The following is a 27,072-nucleotide window of genomic DNA, read 5'->3' as shown; positions in this document are numbered from 1 at the left end:
CACACATGCTATCAATAGAATCATGTACCCCTCAGATTCATATACTAAAGCCCTAGCCCCAAATGTGATGGTAGTGGGAGATGAGGCCTTTGTGTGGGGAGTAATTAGGTTTAATGAAGTCATGAAGGTGGGTCTTTGACGTTAGGATTCATTCCCATACAGGAAGAGACAACAAAGAGCTCTCTTCCTGCTACATGAAAAAGGCAGCCCCCTACTAGACAGGGAGAGGGTCCTCACCAGAACCCTGCCATTCAGGTACCCTGGTCTCAGACTTCCAGCCTCAGGAACTCTGAGAAAATAAGTTTCTAATCCTAAGGCTCCCATCTATGGCATTGTGTTGTGGAAGCCTGAGCAGACTAAGACAATGCATGCATATATGCATACACCCCTGACTAATCTCACACACTCAGGACTGTGGATGCAGAGACATTTGGAAACAATGGTGACTCGAAACAGAAGTGCCCCACTGGAGAAATGCATAAATTGAAGGGATGCTTTGAGCTTTGTGATTATAGACATTGACCTTGAGTCTAGGAAGCTGCATCCCAAATTCACTGAATTTCTCATTTGAGAGTATGGTTTATACAAATATCCAGTGAAATCTCAGGAAAAATAGTTCATCTCTATATACCATGTCATATATCACCAATGTTCTCAATACTAATGTAAGTGTAAAAGTAGAGTAAACATAAAATCACTCCATGTCGTGTATTAAATACAAAACTTCAATGTCTATACTATGATATGGTGGTTTATAAAATGAGCACAAATAGCCAGGCATAGTAGTGCAAGCCTGTAATACCATCACTCTGGGAGGGTGAGACAGGAGGATTGCAAGTTTGAGCCCAGCCCAGGCAGTTTAGCAATTTAGCTAAACCTTGTTTCAAAATGAACAACAACAAAAATTAAAAAGGGCTAGATATGTAGTACAGTACTATTATATAAATAAATAAATAAATGACACAAAAGACTTAGCCATTCACCTTAAGTTGTCTATGTAAGAGAACTTGTGGTTATTTAAGAATTTCTGAATAAAATGAATTACTAATTTGCACAGCCTGGATTATCTGGACTTTATTATTCCAGGGGTTTAAGAATGATCTCCTGTTAATAAAAAAAAAAAAAAAAAAAAAAAGAATGATCTCCTGAAAGGCAGCTAATCAGATGGCCTTCAAGTGTTTCTGTCTACCATTTCTTTGAGTTTCCCATACACAAAGTTTCTGCCTTCCTAAGTCACTGTGCCCACTCCCACTCCCCCCCCCCCCCGCCCATACACCAACACTGGGTCAGAATGGTCTTTCTATTTGCTCATTCAAGATCTCCTGTCCATGCCCCCAGGTTTCATGAGCCACAACAAGCAGACTCACGGTGTGTCTCCGCAGAAGTTCTTCAGGGTCTCCCTTCTCTTCCAGGCTCTCCTGAGCGACCCGCAGCACCTTCTCCAACTCTGCCCGAGACTCCTCAAATTTCTTCATCAAGCGACTGTTGGTTTCCACATGCTTTTTCCAATCTCCGGTTTTCTTTACCATATTCTTGATGTAAAAAAATACAATTGTACCTTGGTATCCTCGGTGCGGGGGGGGTGGTTTTAAGATTCCCCGAGGATACGAGAAATCCACAGCTGCTCAAGGGTCTTATATAAAATTGGCCAATATTTGCATGTAACCTAGGTGTATCCTCTTGCACAGTATAAATCATCTCTAGATTCCTTGTAATAACTAACACAATGTAACTGCTACATGAATAGTTGTCATATTGTAAACAATATAATAATGACAAGAATAATAGGAAAAATGACAGGAAAGAAAGGCTGTAAATGTTCAGTATAGATATATTTTTGAAAAATATTTTCAACTCACAGGTGGTTGAATTTGCAGACGCAGAACCTGTGGATATGGTGAACTCACTGTAATCATAATGTGATGCTGCTTTTTCATTACTGAAAGCATCATTTGGCCAGGCAGCATTATCTTTGTTTTAAGCTTAAAAAGTTACTTGAGAGGAAGATATTTCATTATGATAAAATTTAGTAACTCTTTTCAATATTAATATCAGAAAAAATAGTAAAATGGCTGGTTTTTCAAATACCAGAGGGTAAGGTGTTTTAGCAAGAAGTGTTGAAACAAATGGTAATTACTTGTTTTTATCTTCGGATTTTTGTGGACTAACAACTCTAAAGGCAGGAAGAGCAAATTACCTGAAAAGCAACATGGACATCTGGAATCTGTCTCTGTAGCTTGGTCTGATCAAAATGCTTTAACACATTGCTTAAGGCCACAAACTTTTGAACGCTTTGGCTGCCTTTCTCAATGAGTGTCACAATTTTTTTACAGCTTTCTTGACAAGCTAACAGTTCCTACAAGGAAAGGAAGCCCATGATAATATTATTTACAAGAGACAGTGAAAGAAGGAAGGAAAGAGGAAAGGAAGGAAAGAAGAAAGGAGGGAAAGAAGGAAGACAGGAAGAAAGGAAAGAAGGAAGGAGGAAGACAATGAAGAAAGAGAAGAGTAATTACAAACAATAGCATTACATATATCAGCATATGTAAAACCACTTGTACAGAGAGGAACGTTTCAAAAGAACTCAGTTTTAAGTAATCACTGAAGCCAGTGCTTTTTATATAAGGCACTTAGATGTCACAATGAGTTTTTATATATTCCATGCACATCTTATTAACATAAAACATTATTATTTGTCTACTCACTCCTCCAACTGGTTGGCAGACAAATGGCTTTTTGAGAGAAAAATCACAGAATCAATCTACAGGTTTTAATCAGACTAAATAAATTTGACATCAATGTGTGTTCACTTTACTGAAAGTGAGATGTAGCAGATTATATGTTATTTGTGTACTCTAAATTTATAATATTTGAATTCTTACAGCTTCCAAGATATCAATCTTTTTAGTGAAACAGTGAACTTCATATTATCATCAAAAATATATCAAACCAATGGGTCTGGGGAAGACTTACACCTGTTCTATTTGCAGCATGAGATGCAATGGTGACTGACAGACCCTGCCCTCTCTGACTTCCAGCCTGGTATCCTAGCAACTTTGGCAGAGGGGAAATGAACCAGCCCAGTGAAGGCAGAGTCACTTTTTGCCTTGAATCCACACCACTTGCATTTCAACATCCTCAGCAGCTTTGAAAAAAATATTTCAAACTGCTCATTTGGATGCGACTTTTGTGAAAGAAAAGATCCCATAAAACATAAATTTAGATACTCATTAGAAATAGAAAAAATCAATTATTTATTACATAAACATACATATAAACTATATCTACCTATCTATCCAGCCATACATATCCATCCCTATGTTTCCAACCAATCCAGGAATGTAGGAACAAACACTTTTTAAAATGAAATTAACTGCTTCATCAATGGGTAGCAGGTGATGCCCAAAGATGTGTGTGGGAAGGAGCACTAAATGATTTCCCAAAGAGAGTCAATATGAAGATGAATATTTTAAAAGTATGGTTTTCTTTTCTTTTAAAATTATAAATGAGATTTTAATTACACTAATCTTGTGTGTGTGTGTGTCGTATGTGTGTGTGTGGACTCTATTCATTGGTAGAAAGACAATACTAGAAAATTAAATGACTGCAATGCAGAGAGGTTAATGAAAGGTCCTTCTATTGTGAGTGTGTGTTTTGTTTCAAGACAGAATAGTGGGTTTGGCTCTCCTTCTATGACACATTCCTTATTTCCAGAGAGTCACGGTGAACTTCCACCTTCTGCACTTGGCAATCAGAACTCATGCAGGGGATGCACAGGGGAGATGGTCATGAAGGCTTGCTGAGTGTCATCTGTCACAACATTGCCCAGGCCACAGGAGGGAGAGGCAGATTCTCCACATATGCTGCTCCTTCTAATTTTGCTCAAATCGGGGAACTTCTTAATTCAGAAGCTAAGAGATGGGCTCCAATGAGCCCACCTGCTCTGAGTGTCCAGCTCAGCAACTCCCAGAAACAGCTCAACACAGGATGACCTCTCACTTTGGACAAGTTGTACATTTGTGTTTTGAGTTACTAGTACTATACTATTCTAAAAATATTTTTGTCCTAACTGAATTTCTATTACTATAAACAACATCTCATCTTCTTAAATGTGTTTTAAAATAACTTTGTCTTTGAAAGGGATTTTTCTTACCTGATGCTTTTGTTTAAAAAGAGCACTAGATTGTGCCTCATGCTCAAGAACTGTTATAATCTCGTTGATTTTCCCAAGTGAGTCATAGAAAGATGTCATCTGCTTTTCTAAATCCTCCAGTGGAGTCAACAGCTGCTGAGACTCATACAGGAGTGGGGAGCAACTGTCTTTGACCTTTAAAAGTAGGAAGACAAAAGTTCTATGAGAGGCCATTAAGTGCTACAAGCTCAGGGACATTTTCTTTAGTGACAGGGTCATTTGGTGCTTTTAAATCTCTAAGGAAATTTCTTTACTGATATTTCCTCTATATTGTTAAACTTTGCTGTCAATGAGAGGAGTGAGTTCTTATGGAGCTTTCTAATGAAAATTCATGCAAGTAGTCCATCTGGATGGCACTTTCCTATTTAAATAATTGTTGTTAGTAAGGCAGATGGCATCAAATTTCCTTCATAAAGCATGTAACTCATTTTCATATTGGCCTTGAAATCTGACCTAAGACAGTCATGAAGTATTATTATATCTTCATGGACCTGTTACTTCTGGCTTTATTTTCCCAAGCTTTTCTCTGACTTGAGCTCTGTGCCCAAACAAACTTACAAACCTGTTGGCTCACTCTTCACAGACCCTTCTATGCTCTCCCACTTCTCTCCAGCTCTGGGCTTCACTACAGTATCCTTATTGACTTCCTACTCATCCAAGTACAGGTGTCACACACTCTCATTTAATCCTGGAAGCTTTCATGCTAGGGACATCTCCCCAGTGTGAAATGGCCCGACATCTCCCCAGTCTGAAATGGCCCAACCTGTCCCTTGTTGTTTAATACATCTGCAGTTTCTTCATAATGAAGACATAATCTCTTGGAGTTAAAGAACTCAGTGAAGTGTGTACCTGACCACTTTAATGTTGATCTCTAAGAACTTGGAATTCTCTGAGGACCTTTCAGCCCTTCTCATTTTACCTATAGTTGCTTCTAACTACTATTATTTTCATTCCACTTAATCAATACTTTTAGACAACTAAGGAAAGGAAGTTAATCATTATTAGATCATTCCTTATTATTCATAAAAATATAAAGACAGCAATGTGCCATATAATCAGCAATATTACAAAAATAATTTTTGAAGAAAGTGTGGGGGACATTTTGTTACTGTGAGGTACAAAATTATAGATGCAGACATATTTTTGTGTTCTAAAATACGTTGCTGGAATGATGAACTAACTCAGTAAATGAAAGCTACTGTCCTACTTCAATAGCACTCTGCTACAACTGGATTGAGCAAAACCAAGAGAATCTACTCATTTGTATAAAATAAGTGTGTTGTATTTATTATTCCCTTGGTGCAATAGACCAGCAGTAAGAAAACATAATAGCATAGATGTTCCTAAAGGCACAATTTGCCTTCTCAAGTTGCTCTGAGCTGCTATACTTGGCTAAGAATTGCAGGTCCAGGTATTAACTCTCACCAAATTGAAAATGTTGACTTTGGGTTGTTAGTAAATATTGCTGGTAGTCAATATTATCATTAGTGTGCATTAGTACTAAATTACAAATAATTCTCACTTCATTAAATAAAATTATTGGAAAATGAACTTTCTAACACATACCAAAGGTTTTTTCTTGACTATGTTCTTTTTATTTGCATTTTTATATTATTCTTTTTCATTGATTCTCCATTACTGATTTGACTTATTATTATTTCTATTTTTCTCTCCTATATAATAGATTTCTTCATTTATTTTGTTTTCCAATTATAAAATGTTCCTATGCACTTATATAACTATTCCTTCCTTTCACTAGAAATTAATTACTCAATCGAAGTGGATTTTGCAAGCAATATCATCCTCTTAAAATATAAGTTTTGATAGATAAAAGCTCCCAATGGAACTTTCAAAGCTCTTAAAGAAAATCCCTCCATAAAATTGGAAAGCCTTATGGTTAATGTGTATATCCATCTAGTTTCCTACATAGACATGGTATGATTGGCTACACCTTATGCCTACAATGAGCTCCATGAGAAGAGGAGGGTGGAATTTCCACTGCTTTGTCACTATTCTGGCAGGAAATATAAATAAGCTTGAAGTGCTCTCAAATCTCAATACATTCTCATTAAACTCTATGATCTCCCTCTCCTCCTTCTCTTTCTATTTCCTCTTCTCTCTTGATTTTATTTCATTTAAGGGTCCTCAAGCCATATCTATTTTCTATTAAAATATAGTTACTGCATTTCTAAACTAACAGAGGTAATGCTTGGTATGAGCACCATAGTTTTGTTTTTAAAATTCATGATAAAGTTACTAAATGACAAAGTCACTAACTCAGGAACATCAGTTGGAACCAAAAGCATGATTTGTTGATGAGTAAATACTTTCTCCATGGAACAGAGGAGGCACTGGGCAAGCTGGTGTTGGTGCCATTCAGCGTGGTGTGCATTGAGGTATTTTCATACCTTGGTAAGCTGCTCTTTGAGCCTGGACATAGTCAAAAACATCTCATTAGCTTCTTCTTGAGTGCTTTCTTTTGCAATGAGATGTGCTGTCTTTGTAATCATCTTGTATTGAGCATCCATCACAGGAAGCCTCTGCTCAATATCCTGCATGAATCATTGGAATAGCTCGATTAATACATGATGCATTCTTTTCAATTCCAAGATTCCACAGAAAGCAGAACAAAAGTCAGTATGTACCGCAAAAAATTCTATACTTGTAATAAACTTTTAGAGATTCTGGTCGTTGCTTTTCTTTTCTACTAATAGAAAGGAACATTATACAAATAAATAAAAAGTTTCTCAACTTCCCTTTAAAAGTGACAAATATTTGGGCATGTTGGCACTCTGGGAAGCTAAGGCAGGTGCATTGAGAGCTCAAGCTCATCCTGGTCAACTTACCAAGATCTTCTAATAAAATAAAATAAAGGGCTGGAGATGTACCTTAGAGTCAAGGCCCTGGATTCAGTACCCAGCCCTACACACAAAGAAAATGACCAAATATCTTTAATGTAACAGAAAGAGTAGTTGACGTAGTCTTTACAATTTCAAAGCATATGTTAATACAGAAGAGAAATACTCTTACCATATAAAGGTGTGTTAAGATTGTGGGGCAATTCAGACTTTAAAAATAAAACACTTCTTTCTTTAAAAAGTTTTTTCATTGTATAAAACTTAAATTAGGTATAGTAGTGTTAAGAGAATTTAAATTATTTATAGTGTCTTAAATAGTGATTACCAATACCAATATCTCATCTTTATATCATTACTTTTTTCCTGCATATGTCTCCACCCATTTTTAACTTTTACTAAAAACAAAAGGATGATACTGTGGTTTCCTTTTCTTACTGAACTCTGTATTGTAAAATCTATGTCATTAGTCTTCCACTATTTCAAATTTCAAAACTGAGTGCTCTTCAAGACACATAAATACCACAATTCATCCAAGAAATCCTTCCTTGTTGGAAGTACCACATTGAAAGTGCTATTTATAGACGCCTCTTGTTTTTTTCTAATGCTTCATAATTTTTCCTAATGTTTTGTAATGTAGAAACAATTTAAATTGAAAAAAGTATCTTTGAAGTTACTTCTTATGATCAAAATGTATCTTTTTAAAATTTGAGTATACTTGCATTTTTTATGAGAGGCATGAATTGGGCCATGTGGCCCTGTCAAAATGATGCCTTAGAGGATACAGAGACAGTTTTTTGAATGATCTGGAAAACATTGCTGATCTTTCTTTTTCACAATAGAGTAGGTTTTTCATTTTATGACCAGAACCTCTCACCTCCAAGTCTTGAATTAATAACTTGACATTTATAAAAGAGACTTCTAAAGGCTCAGCAAATTTCTTATGGGCTTCAGTTGCAAAATCAGAGAGGGTAGTCACACAGTCTGTGTATTCTTTCTTCATTCTGTCCATCTCATCCGCTCGAGCATACTGTTGAGGAAAGGTGGAGAGGAGCAACATTTGAAAGTCATTAAGCTGCGACTCTAGAAACTCACAATCTTCGTTTAGATATAGGCTCATAGTCTTGGGAATTGTTCTCTGGTAAGAAAGACTCTAATTCTTGATGCTTATTTTAGATAAGTTTGAAGTAAGTCCAATTACTTTGCAAGAAAAAAAAAGGAACCAGCATGGAAATGAAGGACTATGATTTGAAAAGCGAATCATTCCGTATAAGTAGACTCCATATGTCAACATGATCTTTAATCAGACTTTACACTTCTGTTATTTTCCTTCATTACAAATGGAAAAGAATGAATAATCAACTATAAAACAGACCAGCTTTAAACATGTCTATATTCTGCCTTAATAAGCTCATGCTATAAAAATAAAATCGCCTCTAAACAGACTGTTTATCATCCATCGCATTTATAACAGATCCACGTCTGAAGAGAACATAGATTTGAAAGACATACTTGCTTGACTTCCATAAACAACTCCCTCCATCGCCCATTGAGCAGGAGTAATTGCTGCTTGAGGTCACGAGAGACCATCTCATCACAAGTTTCAATTAGAAAATTGCCAGCGTCATTCATGGCCGTGTGCTGCTGAATCCAATGAGGTAAATTTCGGAAAAAATCCTAAGCAACAAATATTGGACATTAGTGTAAAGCATAAACCAAATATTAGTAACTAATATGAAAGTGATCAGACTAGGATAATTATGTCTTCTAAAACTCATGTAGATTTTAAGATAGATTTTAAACTTCTTTCAAAACAAATTACAGTGTTAAAAATAAGAACTAGAAATGTTGAGTGCCTTTTTCTTTTTGTTGAAATGAAGTTTCCCTATGTTGCCCAGGCTGGCTCTGAATTCTTGGGCTCAAATGATGCTCCTGCCTCAACTTCTCAAGTAGCTGGGACTATAGATGTATGCCACTGTGCTCAAATCGGAGTGTCTTTTTATAAGAACACAAATGGCATACCTTTTACTGAAGATAAAAAAAAACGTGGTGACCATTTCTTATTTCCATTTCACAAATGAAAAAAGCAATGAATTCCTGTCAGTTTCACAGATTTGTGCATGGTGTTCAGGCTAGCAAATACCAGTTCCAGGGTCATGTAAGAAGTATGATACGTTAGAGGAATTTCTTAAAGATTTTAAAAATATTGGGCCCATTACTTTTTATATCAAAATTGGAATATATATATATGGAATATATATAAATATTCGATACACTACAATAATTAACAAAAATCATGGAGATAATCATAAAAGAAAAAAATTAAATTAAATATTTGGATTAAGAACATTTAATACAATAACATCCTTTCTTACTTGCTTAAGCATATATACTTGCCAATAAAGGTTTTCAACTCATTTCAAATTAAACACGTGTTCACATATTCATCACAGTAAAAAAACCAAGGAAAGTTCAAACTTCATTTCATAAAACCTGTGACAAGATTTACATAAATAGATAAGAACACTCCTATTTCTGGAGGTGACATTCCTTGGGATCAAACTGACACCCATGAGATCTACTAGGGCACTGTTGGTCTGATCAGAAAAACCTAAATCTACATGAATACATGGATAATACCTTCCCTAGCTACACAAAACTACTTAATATGTACATATGAGTAAAGAATGGTAAAACATCAAAAACTGATACATGTACTTGTATGAGCAATAAAGGATTAATCCATCTTGGATGGTAAACAGTAATTCATTCTAATATAGTTACTGTATTTCTTCAGGGAAGCCTGACCTTTCAACTTTTTACATATAAATTGATTTTTCCACGTGAAAATACTGGGCTTCCATTAAGAAATAAATATGCAACTCAGTCCATTTCATTTGGTATTTACACATGACATTAAACACTAACACAAAGGTACATACACCTATACTCTTGTAACAAGTGAAAAAGGAATCTTGTGGAGAATGAGACCCTTGAATGAGGGTTGATAAAATCCAAAAAAGAATATTTGATAGCCTAGTTGTTCAAATGGTGCGTTATCACATCAGTTCAGTACTATGTAATCCAACATAGTTTTCATCGTTTTAAATCAGGAAATCTACCTAGGATGAGGCCTTAGACATCCTTCTTCATCAACAGACCTCAGTGTGGTTATAGCGCCCTCTGCTGCCTGATAGATTTGGCCGACCTGTAGTTACTCTTCAGAATGCAGATACTGAACACTGAACTGGTCAGACAGGAAACTGCTTTAACAGAACCTTAACAAAACAAGTACATATTGGTCTGAAATAATTAATTAGCCCAAAAGTGTAAATTTTCAGGCAAAGTGAGAAGTTTTGAGTCACACTTACAAATATGTAATATTCTCTGTGAACAATGCTGTAAGAAAGGTTCTCATTTCTAAACCATCATCCTGTTTTTTCTTTTATATGAAACAATCTTACCTTTTTGGCATTTTCTGATTGATTCAGCATTTTTTCAGCATCCTCTAGCCAGGCTTGAAGACTAGCCACGGTGTTGCCATAGCGATCCCAGTTAGATATCACTTCCTCCAGCATGCTCCTCACGCTCCTAACTTCCACTGAGAGATTCCTCCACTGAGCAGTGGTTTCATTCATGAATTTCATCACATTCTCAGCTTCCTCCACTGAAACAGAAAAGACAAATTACAGTCTTTACTTTGTACCTAAAATCCTCTATACCTTCTTTTTATGGTCTTATCATTGGTGTGCAGTAGCATCTATCACAAATACTGGAGTTCAGTCCTAACAAGCACAACAGACATATTTACAAAATTGAAAATAAATGTATTTTACAAATTGTGTCTTCACACTAATTTAAACTCTCATTTACTTGATTATAATATTCAAGTTATTGCCCTTTTGCCTTTAATCCTTAGAACTGAAAATAAGTTGAAAATTGTAATTTAGAAAAATGAATGCTTATTTTGCTCTTGTCAAGATCTCTCTCTCTCTGTCACACACACACAAACACACACACACACACACACACACTCACACACAGGAGTATGATTACACCAGTTAGACAAACTCAAGAGAATTGAATATAGTATGTTCTCTCCAAGGCCAATGGCATGGTTACACAAAGGTTTTTAGAGAATAAAATTTATCTGATCACATAGATACCTGTGTGCTCTAAATTCTACTGCAGTAAACACTGCAACAAATTCTATAGTGTGTCTTACCTGAACCATCTGCTTTGACATACATCTCAGCTGTCTGTTTCAAGATCTGGTATGTTACTTCATATTGATCGAAAAACTTGCTATTTTCTATAAAAGACTAGGAAAGGAAAAATGGTTGGCAGCAGTAAACATTAGGCTTGTCTAGAATGCCAAAGTCAATTTTATTTTGTATAGGTACCTGGAAATTTCACCCAAATTTGTCAACCTCGCTGTTCTTGAAAATATAAAATTAATTCTACTGCCACAAATAACCTAAAATTATTCTGATAATATAAACTGTTTCTATACTGCCAATTCTAATATGGCACTAGATTGAGAAAATATTCTATTTCTTCACCACTGAAGGATTTGCTTTCTGAAAAAACAGAAGTTTCTCCAGAGAACCTGGGCCTAACATTTAAAAAGCACTAAATTTGCAGGAACATTTTAGCATTACACTGTGTATAAGCTGTGGGAGTCTATTGTTCTCTGAATGTTCATCCTGTTGAGTGATTGCCTTGAGGAACTTGGGATTATAAATAAATGACAGAGTTCAAATGCTTTCCTTACAATAAAAAGTAAATAGAATAATTTTAAATAATCACATATGACACTCATCAGTGGTATTATATTCAATTATCCAGCTTAAAAAATTACAAGATAAGATATATATACATACACCTATATCTGTGTGTAATTTACATATGTTATAGTGTCAGTGTCAGCAAATGGGTACAATAAAATTCAGAACATATACTAAACATTCTTGGATACATTTCATTATTGTTAATGTCAAAAATATAAAATAACTTTCTTTCAAAGGATATTCTTATACACAAAGTAGAAAATTAATGCAATTATAGTTAACATATCACCAACGGTGCTTTAATTTTTAAAATAATATAATGCATTCCTACAGTTTGAATTCATTGGAACACTTGATAGGTGTCACACAAAATTAAAAATTAGCCTTTACAAACTAGCTGAAGTCCTGTATATTATGCTGATGATCCTTAATATGGAGATACGAAAGGCCATGTACAGATGTGAAACTGTTTATTCAGCGATTTCATAAACATTCATAAATTTTTACTGATGTTCACCATGTTTCAAGATAAAATATAAAGACATTATATATAATACATTGCAGATCATTTTACATTCATAAATCATTTACTTATATTCTTCAGGGATAAAGTGAATAGAGAAAGCTGTGAGTTACATGGAAGGAAAAGTTCTATAATTAATAATTCATTCAATAACTCTAATAGGTTTTACCTTTTTTGTTTGAGGCTAAGAAAATAATAGGAAGAATAACAAAGTAGTAGTCCTTATTTAGTTGTATGTCTTACACCTACTCCTTAATTAGGGAAAGAGAAATTTACTAGAATTTAAATGGTGAATAATTTAACCAAACAAGCAAGTCATGATTTGATCAAAAATGAAAAATGGGGCCAAAGATTTACCTCAGTGGCTCTGGCGCCTGCCTCACAAGCGCAAGGTCCTGAGTTTGATCCCCGGTACCAAAGAAAAAAAAAAAAAGTGAAAAACGGCACCTGATGTTCAAGACACTGTTAAGAAATTGAAGAAATAATTATATTTGATGAAGTTTAAAAAGTAGTCTATGTGTAGGCTTGGTGCACATTTCAAGAAGCCAAAAGGAAACAATTGCTCTAAGTCCCAAAGAAATGGAAAAAGAGTACCTGTGGTGGATAGGAAGTCTTAAATAGACTTTTATACAGTGGTTTACAAGTAAATTGAAAATGAGTAAGAGAAAAAATCTTATTTCCAGATTCATTTTTGGTCCAAGGACTGGAGAGACGGGAATATTTTTAAGATATTAAAAGTGTTGCAGGATTCATTAAAGTATTTTTTGAGTCTTCCTATTGTGAAGACTGGGTAATTAATTTTCTATAAAGATAATATTATTGTTGTTGTTACTATTGTTAATATTGGAGATTGAACCCAAGGCAAGTACTCTACCACTGAGCTACATTCCAGTCCCTTATTTATTATCTTAATTTTTTTATCAGTCTATGCAATTTGTCTCCCCCCTTTTTGCCGAGTATGAAGTAAATACATTTAGTATATGCATTATCTATTAGAACCACTTCAGCAGAATTGCTAAATCTTCTTTTAACTGTAATCTAGCTAGCCATACATCTCAGAAAAGTGAAAAGGTAAATACAAATGTATATTTTAAATCATAATGACAGGATCATTTATTTTTTAAAAATTAATCTGAACTTGGATACCAAATTCAACAAATGAGCTCGGTCAGTCAGGGAACTTTTAAAGTTGATGTTACTTAAAAAAAAAGATACCTCTTTTGCCACTAAGTCCACAATATTAGTGGAAGTAACTAAATTTCTTTCTTTCTTTCTTTTTTTTGGTACTGAGGATCAAACTCAGGACCTTGTGCTTGCGAGGCAGGTGGAAGAACCACTGAACTAAATCCCGGCCCCTAAACTTTTACTCTCACATTAATAAAAACTCCTCAGTTGCATTTGAAGGGAGCTAAAGCAGATAATTTAAGATTTTAAAATCAATTTTGATGAGTACTTTCATCAGGATTGTCTAATTGTAACTATGAATAAAATAGTTGCAAATAATAAAATGAATATTCACATTACTTTTGTGGCACTCATGGGGTCAGTGCACAATTCCAAGATCTTTTCTTTTATATGAAACATTGAAATGTTATCCTAATTTCTCTGTGGTAAAATCCAAGCTCCTGCTAATTAACATGGCCACTGTCAACAATTCTGACAGCAAGGACAGCTGATTACACTCTGATTTACATTACAGTATGTAATCACTTGTCAAGAGCACATGACCTAACTGAATCCATAGCAAGCATTTGCAAAGTATTTTCCAAGTGTTTCTAAGCATTCAATGGGTGCATACCCAAGATAGGAAACACATTTTCTAGTTCTCTCTTTAAAATGTATTATCATTTTTTTTGCGGATAATGAAGGCTGTGTTGAGAATTTAGACTAAAGGAAAGACAATTATGGATGTTTTACACATATATCATTTTGTTTATTAGATAAAGTAGCAGCATAAAAATATATTCTTTTTTTAAAGAACCAAGCATTGCATGTAAGGAATTGACCTTTTGATTTTATTGAGAAGTCATGAGACTCTTTGAAATGGTCTCTTCTAGAATGAATGATTTACCTTAAAACTCCAATAGAACCAAAGACATCTATAGTGTGAAATGGAAGGAAAACAGTCTCTTCTGTCTTTGTTCTTCAGAAAAAAGTCCTAGTATTCTATTATTACTATGATCATCAATACTAGTATTAAAAACTTAGGAAAAGAAAGTACGGTATTTATACACAGTGGAGTACTACTCTGCCATAGAGAAGGATAAACTTGAGTCATAAGTAGGAAGATGGATGCACCCTGAGACCATACTATGAAATAAATCAGACCTACAAGTTTAAATGGCACATGGTTTCTCTTACTTGAGAAACCCAAAATATAAATAAAGAGCAAAACAAAAGACAAATGATAGGAAACAGGGAGCTAGCTCTTTTGCAAAGGGAAGGCGACCAAGAAATGGAGGGAAAGAGGGAGAAGAGAAGGGAATAAAACATGAAGTAAGACGTGTGATGTACTTCTATCAACTCACCACAAGGAATGCAATCATTATGTACTGTGAACATGTACTAATAAAAAATAAAATTGAAAAAAAACTCAAGGAAGAGCAAGTCTTCTAAACATTAAGTTATCCATAAAGTCGCAAGGGGTAAAGTGGCTGAATCATAATTTGAACACAATTCTCTGTGACTGGCGGCTGGGCATTAACACTTCACCCCTAGTCCTATGGCATGCAGCCCTAGGGAATACATAAAAGCAATGGCCAGGCTTCAGTGTGTAACAATAAAATGCTATCAAATGGACCAAAATTAAATGAAACTAATATTTATGTGAGCAACACTTTTTAGTTCATTTGGATGTTAGGTATCTTATCAATCATTTGGTCTTTTAAAGCAAAAAATTTCATAGACAATTTAGCCAATAAAATTCAGTACTTGCACAAAAGAACTTCTGATATAGAAAGAGTTGGTTTCAAATTCTGATTCCACACTGTACCAAGTGAGCCACCTGGGGCATGTGACTTGGATTTTCAAAGCCCAGCGCTTCTACAGTTTCCTCAGTGGATAAAACAATGCCCAGGCCATAGGGTCCTCTTGGATGAAAAATGAAACACCTAAATCCCACAGTGATTAAAACTATTACACAAAAAAGCACCTTAAAACCTTTTGTGGAAAAGAAATATGTATGATAAGTAGTTATCTCACTAGGGGAAGAGGATAGCAGGAAATGTTCATTAAAACATGCTGTGCGGGAGGGCCGAGGATTTAGCTCAGTGGTTCTGCCACCTGCCTTGAAAAGGTAAGGTCTTGAGTTCGATCCCCAGTACCAAAAAAAAGAAATAAAATGCTGTGTGTAAAGGGTGATTAGTAATTTACAAATAATAGTGAAAGTTGCAAAACAGTTTGAAATTAGCAGCTTACTAAACTCTGTAACTTTATGCAGTAGGCAAGATATACTGACATTTTTATCATTAATAACAATTCTCTAAATATCTGCTGAGAAATTCAAAGAGAATTATTAACATCATTGTATTAGAACATTAATCTGGTGCAACAGTCCTGTTAGGTATTTAAATCTGATTGGTTGTTCTTAAATAGCCAGAACAAAGAATGGATTTTGTATAATTAACTACTGAGCTCAGGGTATATCACTTGGTGTGACTAATTCTTAAAATACAAATGCACACTTGTATTTAATATTCAAGGGGTTAATGTAATTACTTAATGTTTTTAACAATGGATTTTCATTACTTTCCAAAATAACTACAAATTAATAAAAGAAACTATCATAATAGATTTCACCTTTTTTCACAAATGGTTCCTGGTCATATTTAGCAAGTCTAGAGAAGAATTTTACTGTAAACCAATTAAACGCTTTTTTTCCAAATGCATGTTGACATATCACTTAGAAAATCAAGTGCAAAGGTAGCAAGACTATGCTTCTAAGAAGCTCCAGTAAAGGTAGTCTCAAGAAATATCTAAGCGTAGAAATTATTGAGTCACTGTCACTAATCAAGTTTTAATGGGCTTATATTTTTAAACTTTATCAATTTATCATTTGGAATTTGTGCTTAAGCAAATGGAAGATCACAGGACTGAGATGCTCTATTACCATTTCTTCTGTGAGAAAAATTGTGCTGCAAATAAATATGGGGGGAATGTTTAACTGTCTGTGATGAAATCAATTGCCTTTATAAAGTATGACACAATAGCTACATATAAATGGAACTTCTGGTTATAGAACAACCTAATTCATTGATGCAGGGATACTGTTCTATGTAGTACAGGATTACCTACAAAATTATCCCCAAACATTGGGTAATCTTTAAAAAGTAAGTGGATACAGAAATTCACAGACAAAATTTTACTCTTCCTGTTACACTTCAGAGGCAGTGAAGCCCAGGGAATGAGCCAGAAAAGGACACACTAGAACTAATCTAAAAGTAGATAGCACCCATATGAACAACAGAGAACTGTTCTAAACTATTCATAATGGGATCTTAGAAGACGTAAAGATAATTTGTAAGTGTTTCAATCCAGTTTCAAAAGTGTAACTGAGTTCCAATCACAGGAGTATGCAATGCAAAAACTTTTTTTTTAAGCAATAAAGGGCAATCATACTGAAAAATCCTTCCAAACCAGGGTGTTTTCAAAACCAAATTCCAAAGAATACAGGTTTGTAGTTGAGATGACTGTGAAAAGCTTATAGCCTAGAACTAACTCATCTAACACACTGGTATCTTTATAGTTAAATTCAAAGTTAAATAATAGCATCAACAAAACTGGTACATGTTCAATGCTCAATCTACAAGTCGTCTGATTTCTCCACCAAAGCACCAGGGACTTACGATGTAGTTTTGCAGAAGCAGCTCCACTGACTCTCGTCTCCCATACTTGATGATCCAAGACTTCAGCTTTGACTCTGCAAGAACCAGCAGCGAGAGCAGGCGGTACTTTAATTCTAGAAATTCCATTTTCCTTAAGTGCAGCGCTGATGTGGAGGAAACAAACTGAAACCTAGAAATAAAACAGAGAGAATTTACAGTACGTAACTAATAGTAACAGAACAATGCTTACTCAACCTGTTACATGTCAGCCTTAAATATCATGCAGCTACAAGGTCCTCTAAACTCTAGCTGATCGCTATCTGGGGATTGGAGTCCTTTTCTAGCCCTGGGTTTAAAGGCAAAGCATTATTGATTGAAGTCTTTGATTTAGTTCTCTCCTCTGCCAACACATCTCTCATCTGTTTCTTTTATAAGCTGTTTTTGCAATATTACATAATGTTCCCTACAGTACTGAATAAAAATACAGCCTATGAAGAAACCATTCCTGTGATTTCCAGGCTGTGGGCACATTCAGGCTCACTCTTTGCAGTTAATAATACATTAGCATGTTAGCATTCTTAGCTTGTCTCATGGAGACCCACTTTTCCTTTACCAAACATAAACATCTCTGAAAAAGACAACTAACAAGTCATTTAAAAGAACAGTAAGGTAAAAAGCATCCACATAGCAGTTAAAAGAGAGGCTTCATGGAAATGCAGACATTATCTTACCTCTCAGCCATGTCCTCTAATTGGTCAGGTGGCACTGGAATCCCGTTAACAGACCTGGTCTGGTAGATTTCATGGAATGCTCTTTTGTGGGCATCTGTGTTTTGAAGCAGATCCTAAGATACAATTTTAAAAAAATAAAAAAATGAGGAAACATGTTCACAGGAGGCTAGGAAGCATAATTTTCAGCCTGCACCGATGAGTCAATGTATTCAACAATTTGATCCTGCTGTCACATTCACATGCAGCCTGGTGCCTATCTCAAGCTTTTACCTTGAGCAGGACATGGTGCTTGTACAGAAGACATGCCGTTAGGCCCGTGTCTAATAATTATGGCATCTTTTAAACACACATGACACTTGCCCAGCAATGCATTCAGTCGTTTTAAAGGTACATGATCCAAAGAAAAATCTAATTATTGCTACAAACAATGATTTCAGTTATTTTTCTCCTAGGTTTTGGCTATATTGGTTTTTAAAAGCTTGAAACTAAGCCTAAGAAATTTAACCCTTTATTGAAAGAGGTATTAATCTCCCTAGCGTTATTTTATTTTAAATGTGGGCAGGCTGTTTTGCTGCCATGCAAAATAAGCCGATTAGATTAAGATATATTTTGAAAATACTCTTTTGCTTAGAAAATTCCCAACAAGTTCAAAGAATTTCCCTTACATAGCACAATAGGAAGACCAAATGTGACGTCTAAAACTAGTCTTGATCAACTGTATAGAGTTCTCCTATTCATTTACTTTGGCTAATTTGAATCTTCTAATGTGTTTTTCACAACCTGTGTACTTACTTATAAAAACAACACACATCTTTTACAATCCCTAGACAGTTTCCCAGAAAGAAGTAGAGGAAGAGTGAAGTAAAATTAGTTAAAATCAATATTGTTTTCTCAAATCAGGATTGGTAGGTAAATCAGACAAAACAGAAGCAAAAACTGCCTAAAATGAAAAGAGACACATCAAAAAAAATTTAAACAGATACTACAAATTAAAATGTTAAGACCTCTACGTATGCATTTGTCCACATAAGGGACATCTTGACCTCAGGCCCAAATTATATTTATCCTGATATGTTTTGCTGTGGCCACACTTTGACTTCTTTAAATTTGTAGGTAACTACTGCACATGTTATTCACAAGTCATTTGAGTTGGATGGAGGGTCTTATGACCAGCCAAGAGCTGACCACAAGAGGACAGAGAGCCAATCTATCCTCAGAACACCTATCCATGGTGAGTATTTTAGTCACTACTTCCTTTGTTACATCCAGGAACATTTCTGTAGCTTACGGTTTAGGGTGAAACTTCCCCAAGTGCCTGCAGGACAAATGTGGCGCCATCATTACAGCCAGCTCTGATTTGTTATACCTGACAGTATTTACTATATAGGCATTAAGCAAAGTCTCTATAAGGTATCAGAACAAAAAAAGCAGGTTCACACACAGATTAAAGAACTTCTACAGCTGTCCACGAAATTACTGTTTCATCAGAGAAGCCCTCTCACTGTAAAACAACAAGATATTGAGCAAGACTCATGTGTCTAATTCACTTTGTTGGATCAGAGGAGGCCAGTAAAAACCTTTGGTCTTCTATTCTTAGTCCCAGAGCTGTATCACAGGCCTGTGGGGAAAAACACACTGAAAACAGCCCAGGTTGTCAGCAAAGAGATGATAAAAGTAAATTCAAGTGCACCATATCAATATTTATAGATAAAAGTGAATGAGGTAGATATTTATTAGTTAAAAGATGGAGATTTTCAGATTTTTGTCAGAAACTAATGAAATGAAATATCTGCTTTTTGTAAAAGACAAATCTAATGACTGAGAAGATGGATAAATAGGAATTAATAGAATGGAAAAGAACACATTAGGTAACATTAACTGAAAGAATGTTAATATAAGTGTACTAATATCAGATGAAACAGATTTCAAAATAGAAATCATTAAAATAATTAATAGCTTAATGATGAAACTTTCAACTTACTAGAAGATATATTAAACCTGAATTTAAGTATACCTAGCAAGCTTCAAAATACATGAAGCAAAAAGTGATGATATGACAGGGAGCAACGGACAAATCCACATCGCTGCAAGAATTATCGCCGTATCCCTCCATGGCTATAGACGGAACAAAAGAAGCAAGCAGGATAGCAGGCTGCCTGGGAAGGAACACGGTGGCTGCCCCCAGCAGCTTTCCTGGAGCTTTTGCCATGTATTTTGAGTAGATGGACTCCCGTGGGGAGTTTTGCGCAGAGCAATGAAATGATCTAAGTGGTAGTTTGTTTATTTTTGTTTTTGAATCCATGCCTCTCTATGTTGTCCACACCAACCTTGAACTCAGTGGTTTGAACCTGTGATCCTTCTGCTTCAGCCTCCCAAGTGCTTGGATTACAGGCAGGTACCCCTTTGCCAGGAATTTTATGAAGATTACCGTGGATATGCTACTGAAAACCTCCTGTCCTCAATTCCCTCGGCTTCTTAGACAATGCCTTGGCAAATTTCCACCTACCTTATTGGTTGGGCCTTTTCAGACTTTTGCTGGTTTATCTTCTACACTGTGATCTCTCAATAGAAGCACAATCCTTTACCCTTTCCTCTTCATTTGTCCACACTACTTTATTTAATTCTCCAGTACTTTATCTTTAAATATGCCTCTCTGTGCCAGTGACTCTGTATTTATCTCCAGCCTATGCTTCCTTCCTGAGCACCTGTGCCTTACCTTCTACTGCCTACTCCACTTGTCAGCTTGGATGAGAAAAACACTCATTGTGCCCCAAACTGAACACCTGATCTTGAAATTTCTTCCATTGTTTCCCCATTTCAGTTGATGGAGATTGCATTTTCTCAGTTGCTCAGCCCCAACATAACAGGGGTATTTATGACTCCTCTTTCTTCACAATCAGTATTTAATGCTGAAAATGCTGTTAGCACTACCTTCAAAATATATTAAGAATCTCAGCACCAAACATCTTAATAGCCATCACCCTGGTTCAAGACACCTTGGCATCCTGGCTTCTACCCCTCATGTTTGTTCTCATATGGAAGCTTGGGAAAACATTTCCTTCTGATAAGAAAATGTAAGGGAGAAGATGGTTAGACATAACATAGACATTTCTCAGATGAAGAAGTAGAAACAGCAAATAAGCATATGAAAAAATGTTCAACATTTCTGGTCATTCAAGAGATCCAATGAAAACAACACTGAGATTCCATCTCACTCCAGAAAGAATGGCTGCTATCAAGAAATCAACCAGTAACAGAGCAGATTAGGAATGCCAAAGTACAAATAGGGAAAATAAGAAAGTACAAAAGACCAGATTAGGAAAATATAGGGAATAAACTATAGGCACAGACAAGATTATGAAAATAAAAAAGAACACATTGAAGAATTTTAAGTTAATAATTTCAAAGAAAATCAGAGGGATAAATTCCAGGAAACTATCAATTAGCAATATTGACAATTAAGTTTTTTTAATTTAAAAAATATTTTTATATATTAGTATACGTTTGTGATACATAATGAATACATTTCATCATGGGGAATTGGTACATATACATATCACACTTTAATCTTTCTTACTTCCCCTTCCTCTCCCTTCCCTCTCCACAGATCCCCATCTCATCTCTATAAAATCTCTCTCCTGTCATCTGTTTTTTATTTTGCTCTTTAAATTGTTTATACTTTGGGTATCGCCTACAAGAGAAACCATGCAATATTTAACCTCTGCGTCTGATTTATTTCATTTAGTATTATGTTCTTAAGGTGCATCCATCTTCTAAAAAGTGAGTCGATTATTCTTATTTATGGTTGAGTAGTATTCATATATATATATATATGTATGCTGATGGACCTATAGGTTGCTTTAAGATTTAGCTATTATAAGTTGTGTTCCTATAAATATTGACCTAATTAAAATTTTGTTTTGCACCGAATAACAGTGAAAAACAATCTTTTTCCATACAGAGTGGACAACATAGTACAGAAAATTCATATGACACAGAGTTAATACAATGACAGTTGAGATGATGATAAATGGTATAAATAAACATAACACAGAAGAGGAAAAATAAGTTTGGGAAAGTTGTAATTGCAAAAGAGGTAACTAGGAAGAGGTTGACTAAGAGGGATTCTTTCAGTGATGGACCAAAGAAGGTGAGGAAGAGGGAAACTGGAGTATCAGTGAGACCAATATCCCAGGGGACGGCAAGGAAAAGGCCTGAGGATGAAACGCTTTTCTATTTGATGTCAACTATCTAGAAAGGTTTTGGTGTCTAATTATTTAAAATTGGAACAGCATCTCATATTCTCTGTGCTTTTTACCATCTAACCTAAATGTATTTATTATGTTTATCTGCAAGACAAATTATGTAAGGGCAAGACAAGTTATTTAAGTTTTGCTTATGGATGTATCACACATATCTAGAACAGTACATTACACATAGCAAGTGCTTGATAAATGTATTTTGAAAATCCAGGAAAGACTAGAAATATATAGATGGAATGCAGAAAGGAAATTAGGAAAACCAAGTGAAGAAAGAATTTCAGTTGCAGGATGCTATGGTTTAAATCTAGAAGGTCCATCCTCCAAATAGCTCATGTGTTCAGAGGTAGAGTTTTTGGGAAGTGATTGGATCATGGGGAAATTTCATTATCAGTGGATTGATCCACTGATAAATTCAGAGCTGAGTGCTGTTACAATTGGGGCCTGCCGCCACCCACACTGATGCGGACCAGCCAGAAGGGGAGGACCCCTGACCACTGGCCAAGCCCACAGCGGCGATCCACTTAGCCTGCAGTACATTCTCCCCAACCCAGCTTCTGGCCTCCTGGCTGTACCACTACCTGTTTACACACTACAAAGACACAGGGGACACCAGACCAGTGTACCTGGTAAGTTGGAGGGATCATCACCTCTCATCAGAACCTGAACTATCTTCAGGGGAAGGGCAGCTGGAACCTGCAATACAACCTTGCAGAGTTCAACCCTACAGGAGAACAGGGAGCTCAACTTGGGACTTGCCACCAGAAATCTGCCTGAATCCCACAGGTCTGCGACGGGCTTGCTGAGACTCACTTACTTATATCTGCACATTGCTGCCCACGTTGTTTATTGTGACAAAAGAGACATACACTGAAGGAGGCCCTTCATTTTAATTTTTATTTTTTATTTCCAAAATTATTATTATTGGCGTTTTTTTGCTCTTATTTTAAATTTTTTTCCTACTCTTTTCAAATTATGATTTTTCTGTTCTTTTTTTCTTTCTTTGCTCTTTCCCTTCTCTCTCTCTCTCTCTCTCTCTCTCTCTCTCTCTCTCTCTCTCTCTCTCTCTCTCTCTCTCTCTCTCATTCTGTTGCTGTCTTCACACTGTTCTTCATCTTCCTTTTTGTTCCTGTTCTGGCCCTAATTTGAATTTCTTCTTTATTTTTCTTTTATTCTCTTTTTCCTTCTCTTGTCTGTGCCTTCTGGCCTCACTGCTAACCTTCCCCTATCTTTCTACCTACCTATTCCTCCTTTCCCAGCTCCTTCTAACTCCCCATCCCAAAGGATAAAGTTGCTATATTGAAGAGTTTGTTCACTATAAACATATGTTGGGTTGGCCCTCAATTTTGATTTAATTCACACAGTTACAGGTGATAGATTAATAACTTTCACAAATTGTCATTTTCTAAGATGTACTTGATGCTATGGTGTTGTTGATTGTATCAGTTGGGCTAAGGTGTTGTGATTGATCTAGTCAGTGGTCCTTCCTGATATAATGAAAATGAGACAGCCTCAGAATTATTAGAGACTCAAAACCTAAAGATCAGCTATATCTGAAAGACACCTCTGAGAAGCAATCATTCCATAGGGGTCTAATTACAAGCAACAAAGATATCTACAATAAGCAATTTCCAAGTATCAACCCAGGAATTAAACCAAGGACAGTACCAAAAACAAAAATGAGAAGACATTTAAGCAAGGCACAAACTCAAACTTCCACTCCACCAAGGGTAAATTCTGGGGGAAACGAGGTGGAAAAGTCTGATAATCAACCACCTGGACAACCTGATCTGATAGCACAGGAAGTAACAAAACAGATGCATGAGGCTCTAGAAAAATTGAAAGCAGAAATAATCTCCAGATAACTAGAGAGATGGTGAGCAGAGTGAAAAACATGATTAGAGGCTCTAGAAGATAAGCAGATAAAAAAATAGATGACCTCAGAAACATGATGGAAGCCATGAATACCCAGCATAAGGAAGAAATGGAAACCATGATCGCCCAACATAAGAAAGAAATGGAATCCATGAAAGAGATTCAAACAGATATTCAGGAGATTAAAAACTCCACTGAAAGTATGCACGGTAGATTAAGGAAATCTGAAGATAGAATATCAGATATAGAAGACAAGATTGCAGTTAAGAACCATGAAAACAGAGATTACTTTCTTTTTTTTTAAAAAACCCCAAAGATTTCTTAAAAATAGTAAGGGACCAAGAGAAATCAATCCAACAACTGCTAGATGATGCAAAGAAGAATAACATAAGACTGATAAGAGTCCACGAAAAAACAAGAGAAAGTACAATTGACATAAAAAAAACTGTTCACAGAAGTAAAAGTTGAAAACTTCTCAGACAGAGGTAGAGAAATGGACATACAGATAAGTGAGGCATACAAAACTCCAACTAGCCATGATCAAAAAAACATCTACATCTAGACATGTAACAGTCAAGATCCAGAAACCCAACAGAAGAACAAAATCTTAAAGGCAGTTAGAGAAAAGAAACAAATCGCCTACAAAGGAAAGCCCATCAGAATCACAGTAGACTTCTCAACACAAACCCTCAAGTCAAGGAGAGCCTGGAGTGAAGTATTTCAAGCCCTAAAAGTAAATAGCTTCCAACCTAGACTGTTGTATTCTGCAAAATTATCTTTCAAAATCGATGAGGAAATTAGGTATTTCCACTACAAAGAACACCTGAGAATTTTCATGAACACCAAATCAGCACTCCAAGCAATTCTAAACAATATCCTAGAAAAAAACAATGAAAGTCACAACTCCGTGAGGTCCAACAGAGGGAAGACACCAAGCAAGGTAAGAAACTAAAGGGAAAGGGGGAAAAATGAGAAATAAAAGAGCCAACAACAGTAAAACATCATGACAAGGACGAGTCAATATCTATCAATTATAACTATCAATGTTAGTGGCCTCAATTCACCAATCAAAAGAATTAGACTGGCAGAATGGATTAAGAAACAAAATCCAACAATGTGCTGTATACAAGAAACACGCCTAACTCAAAAAGAAATTCATTGACTGAAAGTTAAAGGATGGAAAATAGTTCTCCATGTGACTGGAACCCAGAAAAAAAGCAGGGGTAGCAATCTTATTTACAGACAAAGTAGATTTCAAACCAAAACTAATTAAGAGAGATAAAGATGGTCGCTACATCCTTGTGAAGGGAACAATCCAAGAGGAAGAGATGACAATCATGAATATATATGCACCAAATACGAATGCCCCCAACTATACAAAACAAATATTAATAGACATGAAAAACCAAATAAGCACTAATACAATTGTAGTGGGGGATCTCAATATCCCACTATCACAAACAGACAGATAGATCATCTAGACAAAAAATTAACAACAAAATTCTAGAACTAAACCAAGTTATTGAACAAATGGACTTAATAGGTGTTTACAGTATTCCAGCCCACAAAATCAGAATACACATTCTTTTTGGCTGCACGTGGGTCATTCTCCAAAATAGACCACATGCTAGCTCATAGGACATATCTAAGTAAATGTAAAAGAATTGAAGTTATCCCCTGTATATTATCAGACCATAGTGCAATAAATTGGAAATCAATGACATGAGAAACTGCAAAACCACCACAAACACATGGAAACTGAATAACACCCTCCTGAACAACCAATGGGTCACAGAGAAAATTAAAGAAGAAATCAGACAGTTTCTACAAGTAAATGATAAGGCCAGTACAACATATAGGAATCTATGGGACACAATGAAAGCAGTTTTACTCAGGAAATTCATAGCAGTGAATGCCCATATTAGGAACACAGAGATAACTCAGTTAAATAACCTAATGCAGAACCTCAAGTTCCTAGAAAAAGAAGAGCATAACAAACCCAAAGGTTATACAAGAGAGGAAATTATAAAGATCAGAGCAGAAATCAATGCAAAGGAGACTAAGAGAATGATACAAAAAATCAATGAGTCAAAGAGTTGGTTTTTTGAAAGAATAAATAAAATCAATAAACCTTTAGCCAACCTTATCAAAAAAGGAAAGAAAAGGCTCAAATCCATGCAATTAAGAATAGAAAAGGTGAAGTCACAACAGACCCAGCAGAAATCCAGAGGATCATCAATACCGACTTCGAAAACCTGTACTCAAGTAAAATGGAAAACACAGAAGAAATGGACAGATTCCTAGATACATACTACTTGCCAAAGTTAAATGAAGAAGATATAGAAATTCTAAACACCCCAAATACAATGAGTGAAATTGAAAATGTAATAAAAAATTTATCAACAAAGAAAAACTCAGGTCCCGATGGTTTCACTGCTGAATTCCACAAGACATTTAAAGAACTATCACCATTACTCTTTAAACTCATCAAGGAAATTGAAAGGGAAGCAAGGCTTCCAAACTCATTCCTGGAAGCAAGTGTTACTTTGATTCCAAAACCAGGGAAAGATCCAACCCAAAAAGAGAACTACAGGCCAATCTCCCTAATGACATAGATGCAAAAATCCTCAACAAGATACTGGCAAACAGAAAACAGAGGGTCATCAAGAAGATGACACAGCCTGACCAAGTTGGATTTATCCCAGGGATGCAAGGATGGTTCAGCATAGGTAAATAAAAAAATGTAATACACTATATTAACAGAGTCAAGGACAAAAACCATATGATCACCTCAATAGACGCAGAAAAAGCATTCAACAAAATCCAACACCCATTCATGATAAAAACCCTACAGAAATTTGGAATAGAAGGTCTTTATCTCAACCTGATTAAGGCTATCTATGAAAAACCAACAGCCAACATCATACTAAATGGTCAAAAACTGAAAACTTTCATGCTAAAATCAGGAACAGGATGAGGATGACCACTATCACCACTCCTGTTCAATATAGTTCTGGAAACATT

The 27,072-nt window shown here is 35.6% G+C and overlaps 1 protein-coding gene across 18 annotated transcripts in view; it reads right to left on the bottom strand.

Moving 5' to 3' along the window:
- Syne1 (spectrin repeat containing nuclear envelope protein 1) overlaps positions 1 to 27,072 on the bottom strand; it is a 473,610-nt gene that overhangs the window by 299,835 nt on the left and 146,703 nt on the right. For all 18 annotated transcript variants that reach the window (XM_087193553.1, XM_087193567.1, XM_087193559.1 and 15 more), the window contains 10 exons: positions 17,915 to 18,027; positions 17,205 to 17,373; positions 11,273 to 11,369; positions 10,512 to 10,714; positions 8,560 to 8,724; positions 7,925 to 8,077; positions 6,601 to 6,744; positions 4,154 to 4,327; positions 2,198 to 2,356; positions 1,368 to 1,532 (listed from right to left, as the gene is read on the bottom strand). In XM_087193553.1, the coding sequence (XP_087049679.1) occupies positions 1,368 to 1,532; positions 2,198 to 2,356; positions 4,154 to 4,327; positions 6,601 to 6,744; positions 7,925 to 8,077; positions 8,560 to 8,724; positions 10,512 to 10,714; positions 11,273 to 11,369; positions 17,205 to 17,373; positions 17,915 to 18,027 (1,542 nt within the window). The remainder of the gene's footprint in view (positions 1 to 1,367; positions 1,533 to 2,197; positions 2,357 to 4,153; positions 4,328 to 6,600; positions 6,745 to 7,924; positions 8,078 to 8,559; positions 8,725 to 10,511; positions 10,715 to 11,272; positions 11,370 to 17,204; positions 17,374 to 17,914; positions 18,028 to 27,072) is intronic.

The sequence above is a fragment of the Heterocephalus glaber genome, unplaced genomic scaffold, assembly GCF_053883595.1.
Source record: "Heterocephalus glaber isolate CG9 unplaced genomic scaffold, H.glaber_assembly_v1.0 deba00001593, whole genome shotgun sequence".
NCBI classification, from domain to species: Eukaryota; Metazoa; Chordata; class Mammalia; order Rodentia; family Bathyergidae; genus Heterocephalus; species Heterocephalus glaber.
Note: the sequence above shows the minus strand (reverse complement) of the source record. Positions and strands in the feature narration are given on the sequence as shown.